This window comes from Phalaenopsis equestris, unplaced genomic scaffold (assembly GCF_001263595.1).
Source record: "Phalaenopsis equestris unplaced genomic scaffold, ASM126359v1 Scaffold000468, whole genome shotgun sequence".
In the NCBI taxonomy this organism is placed as follows: Eukaryota; Viridiplantae; Streptophyta; class Magnoliopsida; order Asparagales; family Orchidaceae; genus Phalaenopsis; species Phalaenopsis equestris.
Window position 1 is genome coordinate 173,613 of NW_018164909.1, and position 24,125 is coordinate 197,737.

General features: G+C 32.8%; 1 protein-coding gene across 3 annotated transcripts in view; it reads right to left on the minus strand.

Annotated features, from left to right (window-relative positions):
- LOC110027909 (uncharacterized protein At1g04910-like) overlaps window positions 1-24,125 on the minus strand; it is a 103,876-nt gene that overhangs the window by 34,741 nt on the left and 45,010 nt on the right. For all 3 annotated transcript variants that reach the window (XM_020729536.1, XM_020729535.1, XM_020729534.1), the window contains exons 4-6: window positions 19,343-19,431; window positions 19,025-19,214; window positions 16,332-16,513 (exon numbers count right to left, since the gene is read on the minus strand). In XM_020729536.1, coding sequence (XP_020585195.1) covers window positions 16,332-16,513; window positions 19,025-19,214; window positions 19,343-19,431 — 461 coding nt within the window. The remainder of the gene's footprint in view (window positions 1-16,331; window positions 16,514-19,024; window positions 19,215-19,342; window positions 19,432-24,125) is intronic.

Sequence of the window (24,125 nt, forward strand, 5' to 3'; positions counted from 1 at the left end):
CAAATATAACAATACAGGCTATGCTCCTGTCCCGATTATCCAAATTCCTAACATAGAACTCAGATGGACTATCAACTGAGAAATCAACAGTTAATCCACATAGCCCATGCAGTAACTCTTCCTCAAACATGGAGTAGAGTTTCCGGATGCAATATGTAGCAGCTTGCCTCAACACTGGGCTTGTTTTAACCACTGGTGGGCTTGTTTCAACACTGGGCTTATTTTAACCAACATTCTGAGAGCTTTCGAAGTCTTCATCCTTCTCGTTCCTTCTCCAATATTTCATAATATTTTCAAGACCCAGAAAGCAATCAGTAAGAGAACTAGTGGGCTTAGATACACCATGACATACATTATTTGTGGACTCACCTTTTTGCGTAGATAATATTCTCATTCTGAATATTTCTTAATTGAATGTTGTTGACCATTTATTTCTTATATGATACAATGAATTTAGTCACACGTTGTTGTGTAGGTTTCTTCGCTCAATCATTATAGCCCAAGTATCTTTAAACTCTTCTTCGGAATTACACTTCCTCATGCATTTGTAAAATAGAATGTTAAAATATTTTTACGTCAAACCGCAATGAACTTTCGATGAAAATTTATTATAGATATGCTATTGGCATAGTCTATGTCTTGTGAGTGGAAGACAATCATCAATGGCTCTTGACATCGCTAGATCCTGATCTATAAAAATTGTAATTGGATGTTTATCATTCATTATTCGAATGAATGTTTTGAATAACCAATTGAAGAACTCTACTGTCTCGTCAGATAAAAAATCAAATCCGAAGAGAACATTTTGCTGATGGTAATTAATCCCTACAAAAGGAGCACAACATAAATTATACTTATTCAAACGGTAGCTAGTATCGAAAATGACGACATCCCTAAAACAATCATAATCAAGCCTGTAAGACCCATCACTCCAGAAAAAGCTTGTAAGTCTACATTGAAGAACTCTACTGTCTCGTCAGATAAAAAATCAAATCCGAAGAGAACATTTTGCTGATGGTAATTAATCCCTACAAAAGGAGCACAACATAAATTATACTTATTCAAACGGTAGCTAGTATCGAAAATGACGACATCCCTAAAACAATCATAATCAAGCCTGTAAGACCCATCACTCCAGAAAAAGCTTGTAAGTCTACCCTCCTCATCACTTTGAAAATCTCATGCAAACATGTTATCCTCAATTTGTCGCTCCATGAATAATTGTAAGAGAGAGTTGGCATCACCTTTATTCAATTCTACTTCTTTCCCTTTGAATAAAGTTGTAGGCATCTTGTCTCGTACATTCCAAGTTTTCAACTCCCCCAACCTCTGTAGCAAGGAATTTAAATGTGTCTGTTGCTCTAATCCCTGAACCTGTCATTGATCTCAGCAAATTTGCATTTAACTCGCTAATCTTCCGACTAGAACGTAGAAGGTGCTTGTCACCGGATTCCAACAAGGGGTGGTTATGAGTTTCGACAAATTTCTTTATTTTTCAATTGTCATCAACATCAACAGCATAGCGAACCATTGCTTGACAGCGTATCCGTTTTTTTATACTTCATCGTATTGGCAATCTGTGATTCTCTCTTATGACCTGATTTTTCACAAATATAATCATTCCACTTAATTTGCTTGGATTTAGCCCAATAACTGTTGTGGTCCTTGCGGACAGTGAAACAAATATGATGTGCATAAGCGTAATAGTGTTCGTAAGTCTCTACCTCAGTAAGGATAATAGTATTGAGAAAACTATGAACAATTGGATCATTGCAATCATTTCCCGACTCAGATAACTACAAATTTGAATTATACCGCAGAGATAGTCAGATATGCAGATAAGAAGGATTTTTTTAGGTTATTCTTGGGTTATTGTTGGGTTATTATCAGATTATTAGGTATTTCTTCAACAATAACCCACAAAAAATCCCAAAATAACATAATAAACCCTCAAATAAGTGTAAAGGAAAATAACTCTAAAATAACCTTAAAATAACCTCAATATATGCAGATAAGAATGATTTTTTTAGGTTATCATTGAGTTATTGTTGGGTTATTATCAGGTTATTAGGTATTTTTCAATAATAACCCGCAAATAATCACAAAACATTATAGTAAATGGAAATAACCCTAAAATAACCTCAAAATAACCCTAATAAATGTAGATAAGAAGGATTTTTTTAGTTTATTGTTTGGTTATTGCTGGGTTATAATCGGGTTATTAGGTATTTTTCAACAATAACCCGCAAATAATCCCAAAATAACATGATAATAACCCTCAAATAAGTGTAAAAGTAAATGAAAATAACCCTAAAATAACCTCAAAATAACCCTAATAAATGTAGATAAGAAGAATTTTTTTAGGTTATTTTTGGGTTATTGTTGGGTTATTATCGGGTTATTAGATATTTCTTCAACAATAACCCGCAAATAATCTCAAAATAACATGATAATAACCCTCAAATAAGTGTAAAAGTAAATGAAAATAACCCTAAAATAACCTCAAAATAACCCTAATAAATGTAGATAAGAAGAATTTTTTTAGGTTATTTTTGGGTTATTGTTGGGTTATTATCGGGTTATTAGATATTTCTTCAACAATAACCCGCAAATAATCTCAAAATAACATGATAATAACCCTCAAATAAGTGTAAAAGTAAATGAAAATAACCCTAAAATAACCTCAAAATAACCCTAATAAATGTAGATAAGAAGAATTTTTTTAGGTTATTTTTGGGTTATTGTTGGGTTATTATCGGGTTATTAGATATTTCTTCAACAATAACCCGCAAATAATCTCAAAATAACATGATAATAACCCTCAAATAAGTGTAAAAGTAAATGAAAATAACCCTAAAATAACCTCAAAATAACCCTAATAAATGTAGATAAGAAGAATTTTTTTAGGTTATTTTTGGGTTATTGTTGGGTTATTATCGGGTTATTAGATATTTCTTCAACAATAACCCGCAAATAATCTCAAAATAACATGATAATAACCCTCAAATAAGTGTAAAAGTAAATGAAAATAACCCTAAAATAACCTCAAAATAACCCTAATAAATGTAGATAAGAAGAATTTTTTTAGGTTATTTTTGGGTTATTGTTGGGTTATTATCGGGTTATTAGATATTTCTTCAACAATAACCCGCAAATAATCTCAAAATAACATGATAATAACCCTCAAATAAGTGTAAAAGTAAATGAAAATAACCCTAAAATAACCTCAAAATAACCCTAATAAATGTAGATAAGAAGAATTTTTTTAGGTTATTTTTGGGTTATTGTTGGGTTATTATCGGGTTATTAGATATTTCTTCAACAATAACCCGCAAATAATCTCAAAATAACATGATAATAACCCTCAAATAAGTGTAAAAGTAAATGAAAATAACCCTAAAATAACCTCAAAATAACCCTAATAAATGTAGATAAGAAGAATTTTTTTAGGTTATTTTTGGGTTATTGTTGGGTTATTATCGGGTTATTAGATATTTCTTCAACAATAACCCGCAAATAATCTCAAAATAACATGATAATAACCCTCAAATAAGTGTAAAAGTAAATGAAAATAACCCTAAAATAACCTCAAAATAACCCTAATAAATGTAGATAAGAAGAATTTTTTTAGGTTATTTTTGGGTTATTGTTGGGTTATTATCGGGTTATTAGATATTTCTTCAACAATAACCCGCAAATAATCTCAAAATAACATGATAATAACCCTCAAATAAGTGTAAAAGTAAATGAAAATAACCCTAAAATAACCTCAAAATAACCCTAATAAATGTAGATAAGAAGAATTTTTTTAGGTTATTTTTGGGTTATTGTTGGGTTATTATCGGGTTATTAGATATTTCTTCAACAATAACCCGCAAATAATCTCAAAATAACATGATAATAACCCTCAAATAAGTGTAAAAGTAAATGAAAATAACCCTAAAATAACCTCAAAATAACCCTAATAAATGTAGATAAGAAGAATTTTTTTAGGTTATTTTTGGGTTATTGTTGGGTTATTATCGGGTTATTAGATATTTCTTCAACAATAACCCGCAAATAATCTCAAAATAACATGATAATAACCCTCAAATAAGTGTAAAAGTAAATGAAAATAACCCTAAAATAACCTCAAAATAACCCTAATAAATGTAGATAAGAAGAATTTTTTTAGGTTATTTTTGGGTTATTGTTGGGTTATTATCGGGTTATTAGATATTTCTTCAACAATAACCCGCAAATAATCTCAAAATAACATGATAATAACCCTCAAATAAGTGTAAAAGTAAATGAAAATAACCCTAAAATAACCTCAAAATAACCCTAATAAATGTAGATAAGAAGAATTTTTTTAGGTTATTTTTGGGTTATTGTTGGGTTATTATCGGGTTATTAGATATTTCTTCAACAATAACCCGCAAATAATCTCAAAATAACATGATAATAACCCTCAAATAAGTGTAAAAGTAAATGAAAATAACCCTAAAATAACCTCAAAATAACCCTAATAAATGTAGATAAGAAGAATTTTTTTAGGTTATTTTTGGGTTATTGTTGGGTTATTATCGGGTTATTAGATATTTCTTCAACAATAACCCGCAAATAATCTCAAAATAACATGATAATAACCCTCAAATAAGTGTAAAAGTAAATGAAAATAACCCTAAAATAACCTCAAAATAACCCTAATAAATGTAGATAAGAAGAATTTTTTTAGGTTATTTTTGGGTTATTGTTGGGTTATTATCGGGTTATTAGATATTTCTTCAACAATAACCCGCAAATAATCTCAAAATAACATGATAATAACCCTCAAATAAGTGTAAAAGTAAATGAAAATAACCCTAAAATAACCTCAAAATAACCCTAATAAATGTAGATAAGAAGAATTTTTTTAGGTTATTTTTGGGTTATTGTTGGGTTATTATCGGGTTATTAGATATTTCTTCAACAATAACCCGCAAATAATCTCAAAATAACATGATAATAACCCTCAAATAAGTGTAAAAGTAAATGAAAATAACCCTAAAATAACCTCAAAATAACCCTAATAAATGTAGATAAGAAGAATTTTTTTAGGTTATTTTTGGGTTATTGTTGGGTTATTATCGGGTTATTAGATATTTCTTCAACAATAACCCGCAAATAATCTCAAAATAACATGATAATAACCCTCAAATAAGTGTAAAAGTAAATGAAAATAACCCTAAAATAACCTCAAAATAACCCTAATAAATGTAGATAAGAAGAATTTTTTTAGGTTATTTTTGGGTTATTGTTGGGTTATTATCGGGTTATTAGATATTTCTTCAACAATAACCCGCAAATAATCTCAAAATAACATGATAATAACCCTCAAATAAGTGTAAAAGTAAATGAAAATAACCCTAAAATAACCTCAAAATAACCCTAATAAATGTAGATAAGAAGAATTTTTTTAGGTTATTTTTGGGTTATTGTTGGGTTATTATCGGGTTATTAGATATTTCTTCAACAATAACCCGCAAATAATCTCAAAATAACATGATAATAACCCTCAAATAAGTGTAAAAGTAAATGAAAATAACCCTAAAATAACCTCAAAATAACCCTAATAAATGTAGATAAGAAGAATTTTTTTAGGTTATTTTTGGGTTATTGTTGGGTTATTATCGGGTTATTAGATATTTCTTCAACAATAACCCGCAAATAATCTCAAAATAACATGATAATAACCCTCAAATAAGTGTAAAAGTAAATGAAAATAACCCTAAAATAACCTCAAAATAACCCTAATAAATGTAGATAAGAAGAATTTTTTTAGGTTATTTTTGGGTTATTGTTGGGTTATTATCGGGTTATTAGATATTTCTTCAACAATAACCCGCAAATAATCTCAAAATAACATGATAATAACCCTCAAATAAGTGTAAAAGTAAATGAAAATAACCCTAAAATAACCTCAAAATAACCCTAATAAATGTAGATAAGAAGAATTTTTTTAGGTTATTTTTGGGTTATTGTTGGGTTATTATCGGGTTATTAGATATTTCTTCAACAATAACCCGCAAATAATCTCAAAATAACATGATAATAACCCTCAAATAAGTGTAAAAGTAAATGAAAATAACCCTAAAATAACCTCAAAATAACCCTAATAAATGTAGATAAGAAGAATTTTTTTAGGTTATTTTTGGGTTATTGTTGGGTTATTATCGGGTTATTAGATATTTCTTCAACAATAACCCGCAAATAATCTCAAAATAACATGATAATAACCCTCAAATAAGTGTAAAAGTAAATGAAAATAACCCTAAAATAACCTCAAAATAACCCTAATAAATGTAGATAAGAAGAATTTTTTTAGGTTATTTTTGGGTTATTGTTGGGTTATTATCGGGTTATTAGATATTTCTTCAACAATAACCCGCAAATAATCTCAAAATAACATGATAATAACCCTCAAATAAGTGTAAAAGTAAATGAAAATAACCCTAAAATAACCTCAAAATAACCCTAATAAATGTAGATAAGAAGAATTTTTTTAGGTTATTTTTGGGTTATTGTTGGGTTATTATCGGGTTATTAGATATTTCTTCAACAATAACCCGCAAATAATCTCAAAATAACATGATAATAACAGCGTATCCGTTTTTTTATACTTCATCGTATTGGCAATCTGTGATTCTCTCTTATGACCTGATTTTTCACAAATATAATCATTCCACTTAATTTGCTTGGATTTAGCCCAATAACTGTTGTGGTCCTTGCGGACAGTGAAACAAATATGATGTGCATAAGCGTAATAGTGTTCGTAAGTCTCTACCTCAGTAAGGATAATAGTATTGAGAAAACTATGAACAATTGGATCATTGCAATCATTTCCCGACTCAGATAACTACAAATTTGAATTATACCGCAGAGATAGTCAGATATGCAGATAAGAAGGATTTTTTTAGGTTATTCTTGGGTTATTGTTGGGTTATTATCAGATTATTAGGTATTTCTTCAACAATAACCCACAAAAAATCCCAAAATAACATAATAAACCCTCAAATAAGTGTAAAGGAAAATAACTCTAAAATAACCTTAAAATAACCTCAATATATGCAGATAAGAATGATTTTTTTAGGTTATCATTGAGTTATTGTTGGGTTATTATCAGGTTATTAGGTATTTTTCAATAATAACCCGCAAATAATCACAAAACATTATAGTAAATGGAAATAACCCTAAAATAACCTCAAAATAACCCTAATAAATGTAGATAAGAAGGATTTTTTTAGTTTATTGTTTGGTTATTGCTGGGTTATAATCGGGTTATTAGATATTTCTTCAACAATAACCCGCAAATAATCTCAAAATAACATGATAATAACCCTCAAATAAGTGTATATAGAAATGGAAATAACCCTAAAATAATCTCAAAATAACCCCAATATATGCAGATAAGAAGGATTTTTTTATGTTATTCTTGGGTTATTTTTGGGTTATTATTGGGTTATTAGGTAATTCTTCAACAATAACCCGTAAATAAGTGTAAAAGTAAATGGAAATAACTCTAAAAGTTATTGTTAGGTTATTATTGGTTATTGTTGAGTTATTCTCGGGTTATTCAGCATTTCAACAAAATAACCCGCAGATAACCAAGCCCTAACCACAAAATAATCCAAAATTAACTCGCGACAATCCAAGAAAAAACTGAAAAATAAATTCAATTAAGCAAGAAATGTCACATCCGCTCCAAACGCGTTGACATTGTTTTCGTAATCCATGCTCTACATTTCTTTATTAAGAGAGAAATCTATATTCATCAAAGCAGCAAAGTGACCGTAGGACTGCAATAACTAAATCCTAACAGAGCCAAAAAAATGCTTTTTGAAACACTATTTTTCTACTGTAAATGGCATAATAGAAGTTTCTGAGTGGCCGAGGCGTACAAATCCAAAAAGGAGGGAAGACGCTGAAAATGTGGGATAATACAAAAAAGACGGATACTCGAAAGGCGCGAGGACATCGGGTCGGGTCGGGCTTCATCGTGGCGTTATTTTTTTTATTACGTGGAAATGCAGGACCCACATTTCCACGTGATCGAATTTAAATGGACAGCGGACGTAGACAACCGTCCGGTGTCTTAAGGGAAAAATTTGCCCAAAAAAAGGGAAAAGATGTTTTAAATTTAACCACAAAGAGCCATAGAAATTGTGAGAACATTCAACAAGATAGAAGTTAGTATTAGTCTCTACAAAGTGTTATAAGCAGCATATAGGGGGAATTCAGGATTTGGAGCATTTTGAGCATAAAATGAGCTAAATCAATAGGCAAACACCTCGACGCAAATGGATAGGAAACATATTTTTTATGTGTCAAATCTGGAGAAGATAACATTCTAGTGTCAAGGCCCAAATGCTAGTACCGGTGTCGCTGCGCTGCAATTGTCATCGATGCCTTGTCCAAAGCCCAAATTTGATGATTAGGATCCACAAAACCCAGCTCCCAGGCCAGCAACACCACGCCTACAGCTAGTGCCTCAGTGTTACCTGGCTAGTATTGCTGCATCGCCGATTTAGGGTGGTAGCTTTGGTGATTTTTTTACGGTTCAGCCGAAGGAGAAGAAAAAGGAGTGAATTTTCTTCACAAAAACAAGGGAGAGAAGAGACTTATTTCAACTTCTACACACGACCAAGGAGGCAGAACAAAAGGAGCAAGCATACCTTGGAGTGAGAATCAATCAGTTGAAGAGAAAAGCTTCTTCTTCCTATTGTGAGTAGAAAAAGTCCACTTTTATGTTTGTGAGTGTTTGTACTTCGTGTGTGGAGTGAATTGAGAAAAATCAAAATAAGCCAAGAGAGGAGACATGGAGCAAGAGGAGTTCAATTTGGGTTATACTCTTCCTTGTACACTTTGCAAATCTTGTTTGTTCTCTTTAAGCATGTTTATGAATGAAGTCTTTTATGTTTCTTTGATGTGGTAATGTGAAAATTCTTGTTCATTCCATGAAAAATTATGTAAGACTAATTGAATGCATGTTGGTGTGTTAAACCTAATTGATTTTTTTGTTGTCAACTAAAAATCACTTGTGGTCTAGGACTACAAACAGTAGGCCAGAAGAGCATGTAGGTTACTATTCAATTATATGGTGGAATAGAGATATTGTCATTAGGAGATTGCAATCACATAGTAAATATGGATTCCTGAGAGACATTATCAGGTTAAGGGAACTTAACCATTATATGAGACTCCAACTTTCATATATCTAGGAATATGGTATGAAGTATTGGTCATAGCTTGTTAAGGGGAAATCTTTAGGAGGAACATTGAAGATTCACATGATCAATTTCAAAGAAATATTTTTTTTCTCAATTTTAGCAAAACCTAGAAGACTTTATTGTCACTTTTAAATTCTAGAATCTTTAGAAAAACCCTTTAGGTTTAGCAAAACCCGGAAAACTTGCAAAACTTAAAAAGATTGTAGGAGTAACTACAAACCATTAAAAAGAAAATGACCAATTTATATCACTTAAGAACTTTATCAACACTACAGTAAAAGAAAATCATTAGAGTATTCATAACTCTACCATAGAAGTGAACGTTTTTGAACTCAAACTTGCAATTATCTTATTGGTCCAAAACAATCAATTCGAAGGTTCACCTACAGAAAACCCAAACTTACACTTAACCATTTCTTAGAGTTATATGTTAGTTTGGGTATAACAGTATCTCAAACAAAATTGTTAAACTTAGGTTATTTTCGTTTTCCTTTGGAGATAAGGTTAAGATGTGGCTTAATTCTTTAATCAGAGTCTATCACCACGTAGAATAACTTACACAAAAAATTCTAGCTAAATATTTCTCACCATCCAAAACTACAAGCTTAAGAATGAAATGATCTATTTTACTCATATAGATAGCGAGTCTATTTATAAAGCCTGAGAGAAATTTAAGGAACTTAGGAAATATCCACAACATGTCCTACCTGATTGGTTGATCATACAAACATTTTATAATGAGCCGGTGCGATCATTGAGGTCTACAATAGATGAAGTAGCAGGGCGTCGTTAATGTCTAGATTATTTGAGGAGGTATATACACTTACAGAGAAAATGACTAAAAATTTTCAATAGCCTTAAAAGAATGAACCATAAAAAAGTATCTAACATTCATGAACAGGATGTTCTATCAATTTTTACTGCAGAAGTATCAGCAATATCCAAAAAATTAGAAAATTTAGAATTAAATTTTGCACCATGATTACTAATCAAGGAGAATTCTTATGGAAAGTTATTGAATCCTAGTGATGTAACCATGGAATCATTGAATCTTTTAAATAATATGCATAATAACCCCTATTAAAATACTTACACTCTTGGTTGGAGGAATAACCCAAAGTTTAATTGAAATAGTAATCAAAATGTGGGAAACTAGTAATGAGATAGTAACCAACAGAACTCCTTAAGAAATTGGAATAACCAAGAAAATAATCTTAACCTGAAATCGACTTACCTAGTTGGATTCACTTCTAATAGTCAATTGAAGAAAAAAAATTATCTTTTGAGGAATTGGAGATATAAATGGAAAATCAGATGTAAAATAAAGTTGCAGCTATCAGGAACATTGAAAATCAATTAAAGCGGTTAAAAAACTTATTAAATAATAGAAAGCAATGAATTTTACCAAGTAACATTGATGTAAATCCTAAAAAAGAATAAAAGAGTAGTGCAAAGTCATTAGATTGAGAAGAAAAGAGCTTGACATAGAAGACGAGTTTGAGCATGAGTGACCTAGTGAAAAATCTTCACCAGAGTTAGGAAAAACACCCTCTCTCTCTCTCTAAGAAAAAACCAAAAAGAGCACCATTTTCCCAAAAACTACATAAGCATAAGTTAGACCAATAGTTTTCCAAATTCTTAGAGGTGTTCAAAAGGTTAATTATTAACATAACATTCAATTTATAGAAGCTTCAGAGAAAATGCCTACTTATGTTAAATTCATGAAAGACGTCCTTAATAAAAAATGAAAACTAGGTGATTATTAGATTGTGGCCCTAACTGAGAAATGTAGTGTTATCCTAAAAAAGAAATTTTCACAAAAAATTAAGGTTTCGGGTAGTCTTACTATTCCCTATACCATATGAGATATTATTTTGGGAAACTTTTATGTGACCTAAGAGCTAGCATCAATCACATGTTTTATCCATTTTTAGATAATTAAGGCTAGGAGAAGTTCAACCTACCACCAAAACCCTTCAATTAACTGACAAATCTTTAACTTATACTAGGTGGATTATAGAAGATGGATTTGTTTAGGTGGATAAATTCATTCTCTCTTGATTTTATAATTCCAGAAATGTAGAAAGATAAAGAAATCACAATTATAATAAGTAGACATTTTTTAGTCACTAGAAGGGTAATAATTGATGTTCAGAAAAGGAATCATACTATGAGAGTGAAAAAATAAGGAATTTACATTTAATATTTTAAAATCAAGAAAGTTTCTCAAAGATCCTAGGGATGATACCTGCTATAGCGTAGATGTGATGGAAGGGTATATGAAAAATCAATTTATAGAGATTTTAGAAAAGAAACCAATAGAGCAAGATTTGATTTAGAAAATTTGTGAAATCTTTAAACAAGAATCAACCCTATTATTAGATGCACTCCCTAGAGTTATTTAAGATATGTTTGAGCCATTAGATGCCTAGGCAAATTTTAAAAATTTAGTGCATTATATAACTGAGGCACCCAAGCTAGAACTTAAGGTTCTCCGAAAACATTTGAAGTAGATTTTTTAAGAGATCTTTAATTTTGTCCATCATCATTTCTTTTGATTTAAGTGAATTACAATAGGCAAAGTTAATGACAGTTTTGAGAAAATTAGCAGATATCAAAAGAATAAGCTCTTATGCATCCATAAGATATTGATGGAAGATAACCATGTACCAAAGGCTCATCCCCAAAGGAGGCTTAACCCAATTATGAAGGATATAGTGAAAAAAGAGGTTGTTAAATGACTGGATGTGGGTATTATAATCATATATATGATAAAGCATGGATAAGCTCAATTCATTGTGTTCATAACAAAGAAGGAATGATTATAATAGAGAATGATTGCCATGAACTTATACCCACTAGGAGTGTTACCAACTGGAGGATCTGTAACAAAGCTACTATAAATGTCAACTTTTTCTTGCCTTTCTTAGATCAAATATTAGATAAACTTGTTCAACACCCTTAAATTTGTTCCCTATATGAGTATTCAAGATATCACCAAATTCTTATAGCAATAAAAGACAAGGATAAGACTACTTTCAATAGTCTTTATGGAATTATTATGTTTATGAGATCCTTTTGGACTAAGAAACACCCTGCCACATTTTAAAGATGTCTAATATTCATATTTTTAATCTTATTGAAAAGAAGAGTGGCATTCTTTGCTAGATGAACAACACTCATACTGTCACTATGAAGCTTTTCATTCTCTTGCTCCATATCCAATTCCACATAAAGCTCTACAGCCAAATCATCTATTTCCTAGCCTCAGTGATAGCAATATATTCGACTTCTGTAGTTGAAAGTGCAATAATCTTCTACAACTAGAAACCCAAAAACTAACGTGTTCTCTAAAGTGAAGATATGCCCTGTTGTAATTCTTCTATCATCGATATCCACTACCAGAGCTAAATTTACATATCCCTGTAGACCAATCGCTGCACTTCCAAAATAATATACCTTGTTAATGGTTCTCTCAAGTATCTGAAATCCACTTCACCGCATCCCAATGATACTTGTATGGATTACAACATGAACTTGTTGATCACTCTCACTACATATACAATATTTAATTTTATGTGGGTCATTGCATACATCAAACATCCAGCAGCTGAAGCACAAGGAGTTCTTCCCATCTTTGTTTGCTTTGCTTCAAACTTAGGGGAAATTTCCTAAGATAGCTTGAAGTGACTACTTGCAAATTAATATTGTCTCTCAAGTTGAACCTTTATAGGACTTTCTCAACATACTATGTTCGTACCTGCACTCATGTCTCTACTAATTCATACCGAAGATCTTTTAATTGAACATAAATCTTGTATCTCAAACTTTCTTGATAATTGTCCATTCAAGCCCCTGATTTTCTCGATATACATTTTTTGCAATCAACATATCATCCACGTACAAAATAGGTAAGATATAAAAATTACCAAAAAAAATTTTATGAAGCAACGATGGTTTGTCTGGTACTTCCTGTACCCACTGTATGACATGAACTTATCAGTTCTCCTATACCACTGTCTTGGGGCCAGTTTTAAACCATAAAGGTTCTTCAACCTGAGCCAATGTCTTCTTTCCTTGGAACCTCAGAGTCTTGCAGTTGCACTATATATAGTTCCTCCTCCAAATCACCATATAAAAAGGTTGTATTTACATCTATCTGCTCCAAATGTTGAATTTTCTCTGCTATCAAGATCAACACAACTCTAACAATTATCATCTTCACTCTAAAAAAAAATATCTCATTATAGCTCACTGCTTTCTGTTGAAACCCCTTCACAATAAGTCTTGCTTTGTAGCACCGTTACCACCCAACTCTTCCTTTAACCAATAGACTCACTTATTGTGCAATGCCCTTTTTTCATCTGTTAATTTTGTCAAATTACAAGTCTAATTTGACCTTAATAATTATCTTGTCATTCATGACAAACTCTACCTCCTTTAAATCTTCAACTTGAATGGTTTATTCATAGCACATTAGTTCCCGATATTAGTTAACTAAAGATAGTATAATGAAGGAGAGTACCTCTGTATTGATTGTGTCACTCTGCTGAACCTCCTAACTTTGGTAGAAAGTGTTTGAGAAACTTCTTGTGTTTCATCAGATTGAGCATATATCATTTCTCATTTTCTTGATTATTATTATCTTTTACCTCAACAAAATACAACCTTGGCTGAAATTGTCTCGTTGGCTCTCGTCGGCACACCGGTTAATAATATACACATCGCAATTATCTAGAGTAGAAAGACCCTTACCTGCCCCTGGTCAAAATTATACCTTCAACAAAGCGGTTAGTAATGTAAACATTACAACTATCTGGGGAAGTAAGCCCTGTTCTACCAGCCTCTGGCCAATATTATCTTGTCGGCATAACGGTTAGTAAACTAGCCATCACAATTGTCTGAGATTGTAAAAAAATCTACACATGTGGGTACATTGGCGTGCCCTGCCTATACCATTAGGAGGTGAAATCCTCCGTTGAACAAACACATGCAAGCATGCACATATAAGTTATTTCATTCTTAATACATACATTATTCTGAGACATCTTTATGCATCTACTAACATCTAACATGTATATTTATTTTTTATTTTATTGTATAACTATTCATCAGGCATAACTTTCACATCATTCATATATCTAGCTCATGCATATCTCTTACTTACATATGTCTCATTCATATCTTTTACTTATATATGCATATCTTTCCTATATATTTATCTTATATAAAATGTTTATTTAAACATCCATCATCTCATCATATCTTTCATGCATACACATCTTTTCCTATTATGCTTATCATACATTACTGTTATATCAATATGAATGATCTGATTAAATTATGACAAACATGAAGTCAAACATACAATCTGAAATTAAAAAAAAATTACAAAAATTTAAAAATATAATTACTCACATCAGTTGTCATGCTAAACTCTTCATCTTCGACGGTTAGCTGGATGTTGCGGTGACTTTTACATTGAGATTAGTAACCTATACAACATAATACTAAAATTTAAAACACAAGTAATTGTAGTTAATCAAATTAATCTTCTTAACTTATGATTAATTTACCTAAAATTTATAGGGTCGCTTTACAGTGAAAGTCCATGCTCTCACCTCGAGTCTATCGCCCCAGTAAACAGCCTAGAATTTGCAATTAATTTCAGATTTAAAAATATCTTGGTTCATAAAGTAATTTAACCAAAAACATAAATAATTTACTTAAACATACCTTAAACGTCTTTCTTGACGACCAATCCTTCTCCAAAGCTATCAAATTTACTTTCTATCACCTCCAACCACACTACCCTATGCTAATATCATACTAGAACTATTATGGAAGCTCGCAAAAGACTTTTGACACTTCCGCCACACAATCGACCCCTCTGACGGCTGCCTAAAAAGAAAAGACATTGAAAACGAGACAAAACTCAAAATGAAAGTGTAAGGAAGAAAAGGGTTGCCTCAAATGTGGTGAAAAAAAGATTTGCACTTACAAAAATTACCCCTGAGCCCTAAACCGCCTCCTGCGGCTTCCTCTGTGCATGCGACCAGTCTTCTACCTGCGCCTACACGGGCCCTTGCATTGTAGCAAGGGTCACAGCCCCTTCTGCTACTGCAATGCACGAACCAAATAGGGAGGGGAGTTTGGGAGAGCAAAATAGGGAGAGGGAAGAATTTTTTAAGCTCCCGTCTGCCTTATTCGACGAGCAAAGGAATAAAAGACAAAGGAATGTCGATTAGCTACAGTGAAGCCGTGGGATTAACGTAGGATTAGGAATATATTAACTTTAATTAATTTAATAAGACTTATAACGTTTAAATTTTATATCTCTCAATCTATTCATAATTAATATATAATGTTTTATATCAAATTTCTCGATTTAACATGTAGAATTTTATAAAATTTACTCGACTGAAATCTGAGAGGTGCAAAAATTGAGATACATTTTAAGTTGAAATTTATCAAATTTCACAAAAATTGGTTATTACACAGCATCATCTCCTCGTTGGGAACCAACACTCTTGGCTCTCCACTCTCTCGTTTGACTCTACCCCAACTGACATGTGCCTTGCTTTGTAGGTGTGCAATGCTTTGTATGTATACATACTATCAAGTCCTTTGCCATCATCAACACAAGGCCAGCTACTCTATCTCACAAAGCTACTCTCTATTTTTTTATGTTAACAATCACAACAGTATCCATTTCTAGGTAAGACCTCCACTGGCATAAGTGAAGCCCCTTCCAATCTCCCGGCATGAAGCAGTCTTTGGAGTAATTGTGAACATCTTTTTGATGGTTTCTTCATTTCTCTCTTTCTCATATTTCCTTCTCGCCCTGCCTTTCCTATCTGTTTCTCGTTGTGCCAACCATCACCGTTTCTTGTCGTTCCACTTCTTACCATCTTCAGAATACATTTAACCAAATAAAATAAAGCACTAGTTTAATTTATATTGCAACCAGCCAAACAACTTGAATTAAGCATAATCTAATGTTTCTACATGCTGTATTATAAAAATACAGAGTTTAAAATACATGCAATAAAACATCCCCTAAAGAAAATAGACATCACTGACCTCAAATGAACTGCAATGAAACGTGAGCTCATCTTTCGCATTTTCTTCACCAGTTTTTGACCAAGCACCCGTATAGGTTTTGTAAACCTTAGAGCATGAAAGTTGACAAAGCAACGTAACTTTTGAAGGTTATCATCAAGCTCATTGGTCAACCGATAATCAAACTTTGTTAATTGCACAACCTACAAGATATGATCATGCAAAACATGTCAAACTTCGTTTAAAGCAAAATAGATTTAAGAAAAAATTATACAAGGTATCCAAAGAGAAGCAAGGTACTAAAAAAAAAAGTCACATGGTGTGATACCAAATTTTTTTAAGAAAATATATAACTACCAAAATTAATTATATCAAAAATTTCAATTTTTTTGAATTTCATTAAAAATCAATTCATTCTGTTGTACTCTTCAAATCGACCATTTTGGTATATAAAATTATAAGCTTAAATGCAATGATGAAAAATTCTTAAATTAGTTCTCATTTTTATTAAATTTTCTAAATTTTGAATCAAATTTACTGTTCTCGTACAGCTAAGACTGGAATTCCGATTTTTCCACTTATCCTAACATGCAATGGCTGATTTAAAAATAAATTGTGGAGATTTGCGTTAGGTATAAACTATATACATATAGATGAATTAAAACATTACTTACACCTAATAGCCATCCCGCTACCGTCCATTTCAAGAAATCAAGAGGCAAAACCGAGAGCAGCTTAAAGAAATAAGAGGAGAAATAGAAGAAGAAGAAGAAGAAGAAGAAGAAAGAAGGGAAGGGAAAGGAAGAAAGAAGAGAGAAAAGAAGTGGAGGAAAGGAAGAGAACAAGGAAAGAAAGAAAGAGAAGTGGGGAATGTAGGAAATTAGGCTTCCTTTTCAAGTACGATTTGTTTTTTTTAGTATTTTCTTTAGAAATCGATTTCTGATTAGAGTTGTAGGCTCTAAGCCTGTATGAGGAGTCCTTGTGAAATTGTTTATATAAGAAATATTTCGGGGAGATCTTTCCGTTGGGTTAAATCATTAAGGGTTGTAAGATTCACAAATTCTAATAAAATAAATAATTCATTTCAAATCATTTGCAAATTTTATTATCTGTATAATAGATTAATGTTTGAACTGCACAGTAAAGAGTTCATGAGTAAAGAACCAAAACAACAATTTAGTTGAAGCAAGCTTGAAAGTAAAATTTGATTTTATAAATATATTTTTAGTTGATGATAATGTCCAAAAAACTAGTACATGTAAGTTACCTATTCACATATACAGTTATTTAATATATTATGACATGAATCACATATTTTTTTAAATAATTAATTATGAATATGGTGAAGCATAAAAGATGTCATGTTATAAGAAATAGGTTGACAGTTATATGTTTATATACCTACGCAATTAGGGGCAACAGGTTCTCCTATAGAGGTAAAAGGTTCTCCTATAGAGGCAAAAGGGTCCTCAAAGAAGTTCAACAGTGATAATGTTGAGTTTCACCCAAGCTCTATGAACTTTATGATGCAGCCTTTAGGTCGTGTTACGATAGCCAACAACATAGAATATTATACATAACACATTTTAAAGATAAAATGAAATACAAGATAACATAAAATGATCAAGTAAATAATAATTTGATGCATTTAAATTACTTATACTTTTTTAGTCACGTTTGTTAATGATTAGCATGTATGTAATTTAGTATTTTTAAATATTCGAGATTTATAATAAATTTGCTTATTTTGCAAAGCCTCTTAGCTTATTAGATTATTATAATTGTTTGTACAGAAAAAGGAAATAAAAAAAGACGAGACTGATAAGAATCATAGTCATTCTGTGATCATATTTTGATGGACAGTTATTATAAGATAAAGAACTTATGAAGTAATTTCACAGATAAATTTTATGTTTCATATTAAAGAATTTTGATGAGTTTTAAATGTTCTGTAGATTTATTTTTTAATGATATATTTTGGTCTGCTTTCATTTAAATTGAAATATTTGAGTATACCGAAATTAAGTTATGTTTGATAAATGTGTAATGTATTATTTCGAGTGAATTATGTGATTGAGTGTATCTCGTACCTATCCTAGTGAATCCCTATGAGAATGGTTGTTGAAGGTGTATTTAGTCGACTGACCACAGCAAATTAAGGACTGTTAAGAAGATGCCATATGCAGCATTCAAAATCTAATAGCCCCATGGGTGCCCAATGCCAACATCAGTAACAACGCACTAAATTCTAATTTGGATTAAAACTAAAGACACCTTTTGGCAGAAGGTATTGATAATACTGTGACACAAAAAGCTTATAAATAGATGCTGCATGGCTCAACAAGAGATCTGACAGAAAAACAGACAAATCAAATCCTCAATTATGGCCTACAATGATCAACCTTACAAAAATTTAGAAAAAATTGTTCTGAAGACCAAGAAAACTAACAAAGTGGGGCTAGAAGTAGCAAAAGACAGGCATTGATTTTACAAGTTGAAAATGATGCAGCCCGACCTAAGAAGCATATATCTTATGGCTGCTAGTTGCCAACTTTCATACTCGGAAAGCTGGATCTTAGCACAAGTAGCAGAACAATACAGAACCAGCTAAGCAACTCATTCCACTTTAAGAATCAGATTATCAGAAAATTAAAAAATAAGTTCAAACTGAAATATTTTTCAAATAAATTGTACAAGCTCAATTGCCCACTTACATTCCTGCGCAACAGAATTGGCAAGACTTGGTCAAGATAATATTCTGGGGTTGATCTCCTCGGAACCCGCATACTGTAGGGAGGTTTCTCCATTGATCTCATTACTTTATCTGGAACCCTTCTAACAACAATGACATCTTTTGCAAGAGACGAAATGAACCAATTGACATCAAAAATGTTGGCAAAGTCACTGTAAGTAATATTTTCATTTTAAAAAATGTATTTGATGCTACATATAAAATGGTTAGAATATTCTTATTAAAAATCCCATGCAGAATTAAAACCAGTTGTCTCAAGAACTCACTTCAAAATGCTTACCTCTCATCTTTCCAGAATGAATTATGATCTAATTCTGGTATAACAAGTGTTGCATTTAGAATACGAGCAACAACAACAGCATCTGTAATCTGAATGTACAGGAAGGTTGGTACAATGAGATAATTTCATATGCTGCTTGCGGACTGTAATTGATGAACATCAAGGAAGAATTCAAAGAACTATACTTAAAAGTGCATGATGTTAGTCGACAGAACGTTAAAGCAAGAATCATTTAAGAATCACAACTTTCAAAATTTCTGGTAAATCAACATCATTTTATAATAAAAGGGGGAGGCGGTTACATTTACCACCAGTGCACCTTGAAAATAAGTTTGACCTCATCTATTTTAGATAAAATTATAACCATTAACTTATTCTTGCAAAGTTAGATGTAAATGTTTAAATATGTTTAAACTATTATAAATATAAGTTTTATGAAATAGAATGACTCTTTAGTGTTTTGAATTTTATTTTATATATGAAATGAAACTGTTAAGTTTTGAGAATAATATTCAGCTCTAGGGGTGTACGGCAAGTAGAAATAGTTTCGGAATGATTGGAAAATGTTGATGTGGAAGAATTTTTTGGAAGTCCCGCCGTCATCGCTGATTCGTAAGACATCCTTAGAATCGAAAAAACACTACAATCAGAATCGCACAAGTTGTGGAGAATTCCTTTACGTTGAGATCTCGATCTTTATTTTCGATCAAGAACTGTGTAAAACTCCTGTAGGTCGCAATCCATTCACTTTCCTAAGTAAGAAGCACGAAACTCCTTTACGATACTATCTCAATCGTTGCTTTCGATCAAGAATGGCACGAAACTCCTTTACTTTCGTGCACAAGTTTGACACTAATGTCGACTACAAAATAGGAACAACAACTTTCAAGGACAAAAAAACAACAGAGTGCTATCGAGACCCTTCTTCGAACATGCTGTCGAAATGGAAAAACACATGCGAAGGTAGTGTCTTCGAAGGAGATGCAAGAAGATAGAAGTAGTGGTGCATGGCTAGGGCAGCCGAAGAACTTCACGCAAGCGAATTGTCGCACTCACTGGTATCAGGTAGAATCGAAGCAAGGAAAAATCACTCGCAACAGCGAAAAACCCAGACGACCTAGCAGATGAAGCAGGAAAGGCTGACTTTGATCGAGACCACTCAAATTAAAAGGAGGACGCAAGTACTAGGGCATTACCATGCTAATATGCTCGAAGACGAAGCATAAATGCACAATCGGCTTCGACACAAACGTTGGTTAGGGCACTTTGGCGTCTGTGATATCATATGAATTTTGGATAATTTAAAAATATTAGTCCTTTTCAATTTTTTAAGAAACAATTACAAGATAAATAGAGAGGGATGGCTCCCACATTAAGAAAGACATAAAATCAACCATAACTCCATCGATAAAAGAAGGAAAGAAGAATTATAACATACAAATAATTATATATTCAAAATATAGAAATTACTAAACTAGAAGATACGAAAAAATATTCTTAAAATTTCAACAATAGGTAATGTCTAATAAAGAAAAAACAAAATACAATAATATATTGTAGAGAAAAAAAAATCAATTCCTTCCTAATAAAGCATACAGGTCAACTACTTCCAACAAAATTTATAGTGTATCAATCCAATTAAAGTATATAAGATTTTTTTTTTTTGAAAAACGTCAAAGTGCTAATATATTAAAAATATGTTGTATGAGTGGGCCCAAACAAATTGGTGAGTTGCGTGTCACTACCCGAAGTAACCAATGTATCATTTATTAGACTCCTGAGCTCAAGTAGGTCACCATTTTTCTTCTTCTTCCTGGATGTGTAAACTTGTCATTCTTCGTCCGAAAACTGAATCATCTCATCAGTGTGTTGGTCAACAGATTGTCAGGCATGTATAAGCCGATGAATCCCTTGCGCCTGACTAACAGTAACGATTTGCTCATTCATATGAGATGGTAGATCCGCGTACATACATGCATACATACATATGTATATATGTATGTGTATATATATATATATGTATATATATGTGTCTATATATATATGTCTATATATATATATATATCTATATATATATATGTGTGTGTGTGTGTAAGACGTCCTCTTGTAGACGTCGCTCACTCGCGTCGTATCTCCTCACTCGCAATTGACGACGCTCGCTCGCAGCTCCTCGTTAGCTATCGCGACTTGCGTCGTCTCTCTCGTACTCGACGACGCCTCTGTCGCCCTGCTCGACAGACAATTTCCCTGAAGTTTGCTCGCCTTTTTCTAGTGACTCGCCTAGTCGCTCTGGAGATGGTCTCGACGATTCGTTCTTATGTCACTGCACTTGCCGGCGACTTTACTATTCTTACTCGTGCTCATCTTTCAGAATCAGAGTCTGGTTTTCGTATTGGCAAATTCTACAATGTTCCACAATCTTTCCACGAGGCACTTAAAGATGGTGGTGATCACGCTTTCATTAAAAACTTTGGTAAAAAAATGGGAAGTCTGCTTTATTCTCTCTGAGGTTGAAACAAGTACTCTCGCGCCTTATTAGCGTTTTGCTCTAGTGGGCAAATTTCTTTGTGGTCACCCAAAACTTGAGATCATTCTGAAAGATTTTGATACTATGAAGTTACTGGGCAGTTGGAATATTGGCTTACTAGACGGTCGACATATACTTATTCAGCTATTTCACGATGTCGATTACACTCATATTTTTTCTCGAAAAGTTATCAAGATCGACAACCGCTTTATGAAAATTCTGAAGTGGACTGTCGATTTTGATCTAAAAGCGGAGTTCCCTATCATTCCTGTATGGATAAAATTTCTGAGGTTAAAATTATATTTGTTCAACTTGGAAATTCTCTAATCCTTAGCAACTGCTTATAGTAAGTCTCTCAAGGTTGATAGTCTTACACTCGTTGTCACCAGACTCTCTGTGGTTTGTGTGTTAGTTGAGAGAGATATCACTCAACCCGCTCCAGATGAGGTATGAATTGGAAGAATTGGAACCACTCACAATCACAACGGCTATCGGCAAAAATTTGAAATAGAACCACACCCTCCTTATTTCTCTCATTATAGTATGTTTGGTCACAATTCTAATATTTTTTATCGCATGCATCCTCATCTAAGGTTGGATATCGCTAAAGATCAGCCACCTATCATCCCTGCTGAGAAGGTGTAACCCATCCAACACAGTAGTTCCTAATGAAGAACACCATACTACGTACAAATCCAAACGTGCTTATACTACTCATTGTTATTGAAGAAGACTCACATGTCAAGACACGCGAGTGCTTCTTTGATCCAATAAAAGATCAATTGGTACAACAAGTAGTTGTTTATAATGTTCAACAACCTACACATGAATGGCACACTTAAAACCAATCCACTGATCAGGTGAGCCGATTTTCGGATGAGGAATGACAAGTCTATTCCAGGAGGACGAAGAAGAATAAAATCCAACACGGGCTCGGGAACCTATTGGATGATACACTGGTTACTACTGGAAATGACACTCATCTTACCAATTTATTAGCTAACTCCTTTCCTAAAACTAGAGGCAAAGGCAAGGCAAAATTGGGAAGTTCTTAACTTTTTGTTTTCCAGCTACCTGATGTTACGTATTTTGACACTTTTAGTTTTTTTTCTTTAGGACTTTCATGTATTTTTCTGCATTTTCTCTTTTTGGATCCATTTGTATGTGGTGTCCATCGGGTAGGCAGGGTGACATTCTTGGGTTCTCTCACATAATATATTTATATCCCTCTTTCATTTTAATATATTAGCCTTTGGGTTTTCTCAATATATATATATATATATATATATATATATATATATATATATAATCAATGTTTTCTTTTTCGATTACAGCTCTGTTAGGGTTTGCGATTCAATGGCGACGCAGGTAAGCGTCTCTCCATGGCTTGTTCTTACGCCGGCGTGACCGCCTGCGGCGTTTTAAACTTCCCTTCTGCCTTTCGCGATTCACTCACGCTCGGTGATGAGTCTTCTTTCATTCGACGACCGGGCCGGAAAGGGGGTAAGCTAGCTCTCTTCCTCTTCAACGCTGAAAACGTCGATCTCGCCTCTTCTTGTCGCCTCTATCTCGTAGGAAAATTCTTGTATGGGCATCCTAAAATGGAATTCCTTCGAAAACATTTCAAGCTGATGAAGCTTTCTGGAGATTGGAAGATAGGACCCCTGGATGGAAGGCATATTTTAATTCAGTTGCCCAATGAGGAGGACTATACGCGTCTGTTTGCTAAGAGGTTAGTGTGGTTTGAGGATTGTGCTACAAAAATATTGAAATGGTCAGCCAACTTCGATCCCAAAGTTGAGGCTCTGATTATCCCTGTTTGGCTTCGTTTCCAGGTTTGAAAGTCCATTTTTTAACCATGAAATTCTATTCTCCTTGGCAGCTATGTTCAGTAGACCCCTTAAATTTGATGTCCCACTTATAATCTCTCGAGACCGTCTATGGCTAGGGTTTTAAATGAAAGGGATGTCACCTTACCTCCACCTGATGAAGTTTGGATTGGTTTGACTCACAATGGTTAGTGACAATAGGCTTTATTAGAACAGCATCCCTCTTACTGTACTCATTGTCGAATGTTTGGCCACGGTCCGGATCAATGCTTTCGTTTACATCCTGAGTTGAGGAAAGGGGGAGGTATGAATCAACCACATGTTGGGCAGGCGCCTCTGCCTCCTGTGGAGAATAATCTGGATGCTCCGGTAGCTGCTATTGCCGAGACCTCTCAACCACCTATACACCCTGTTTCGGGTCAGCACG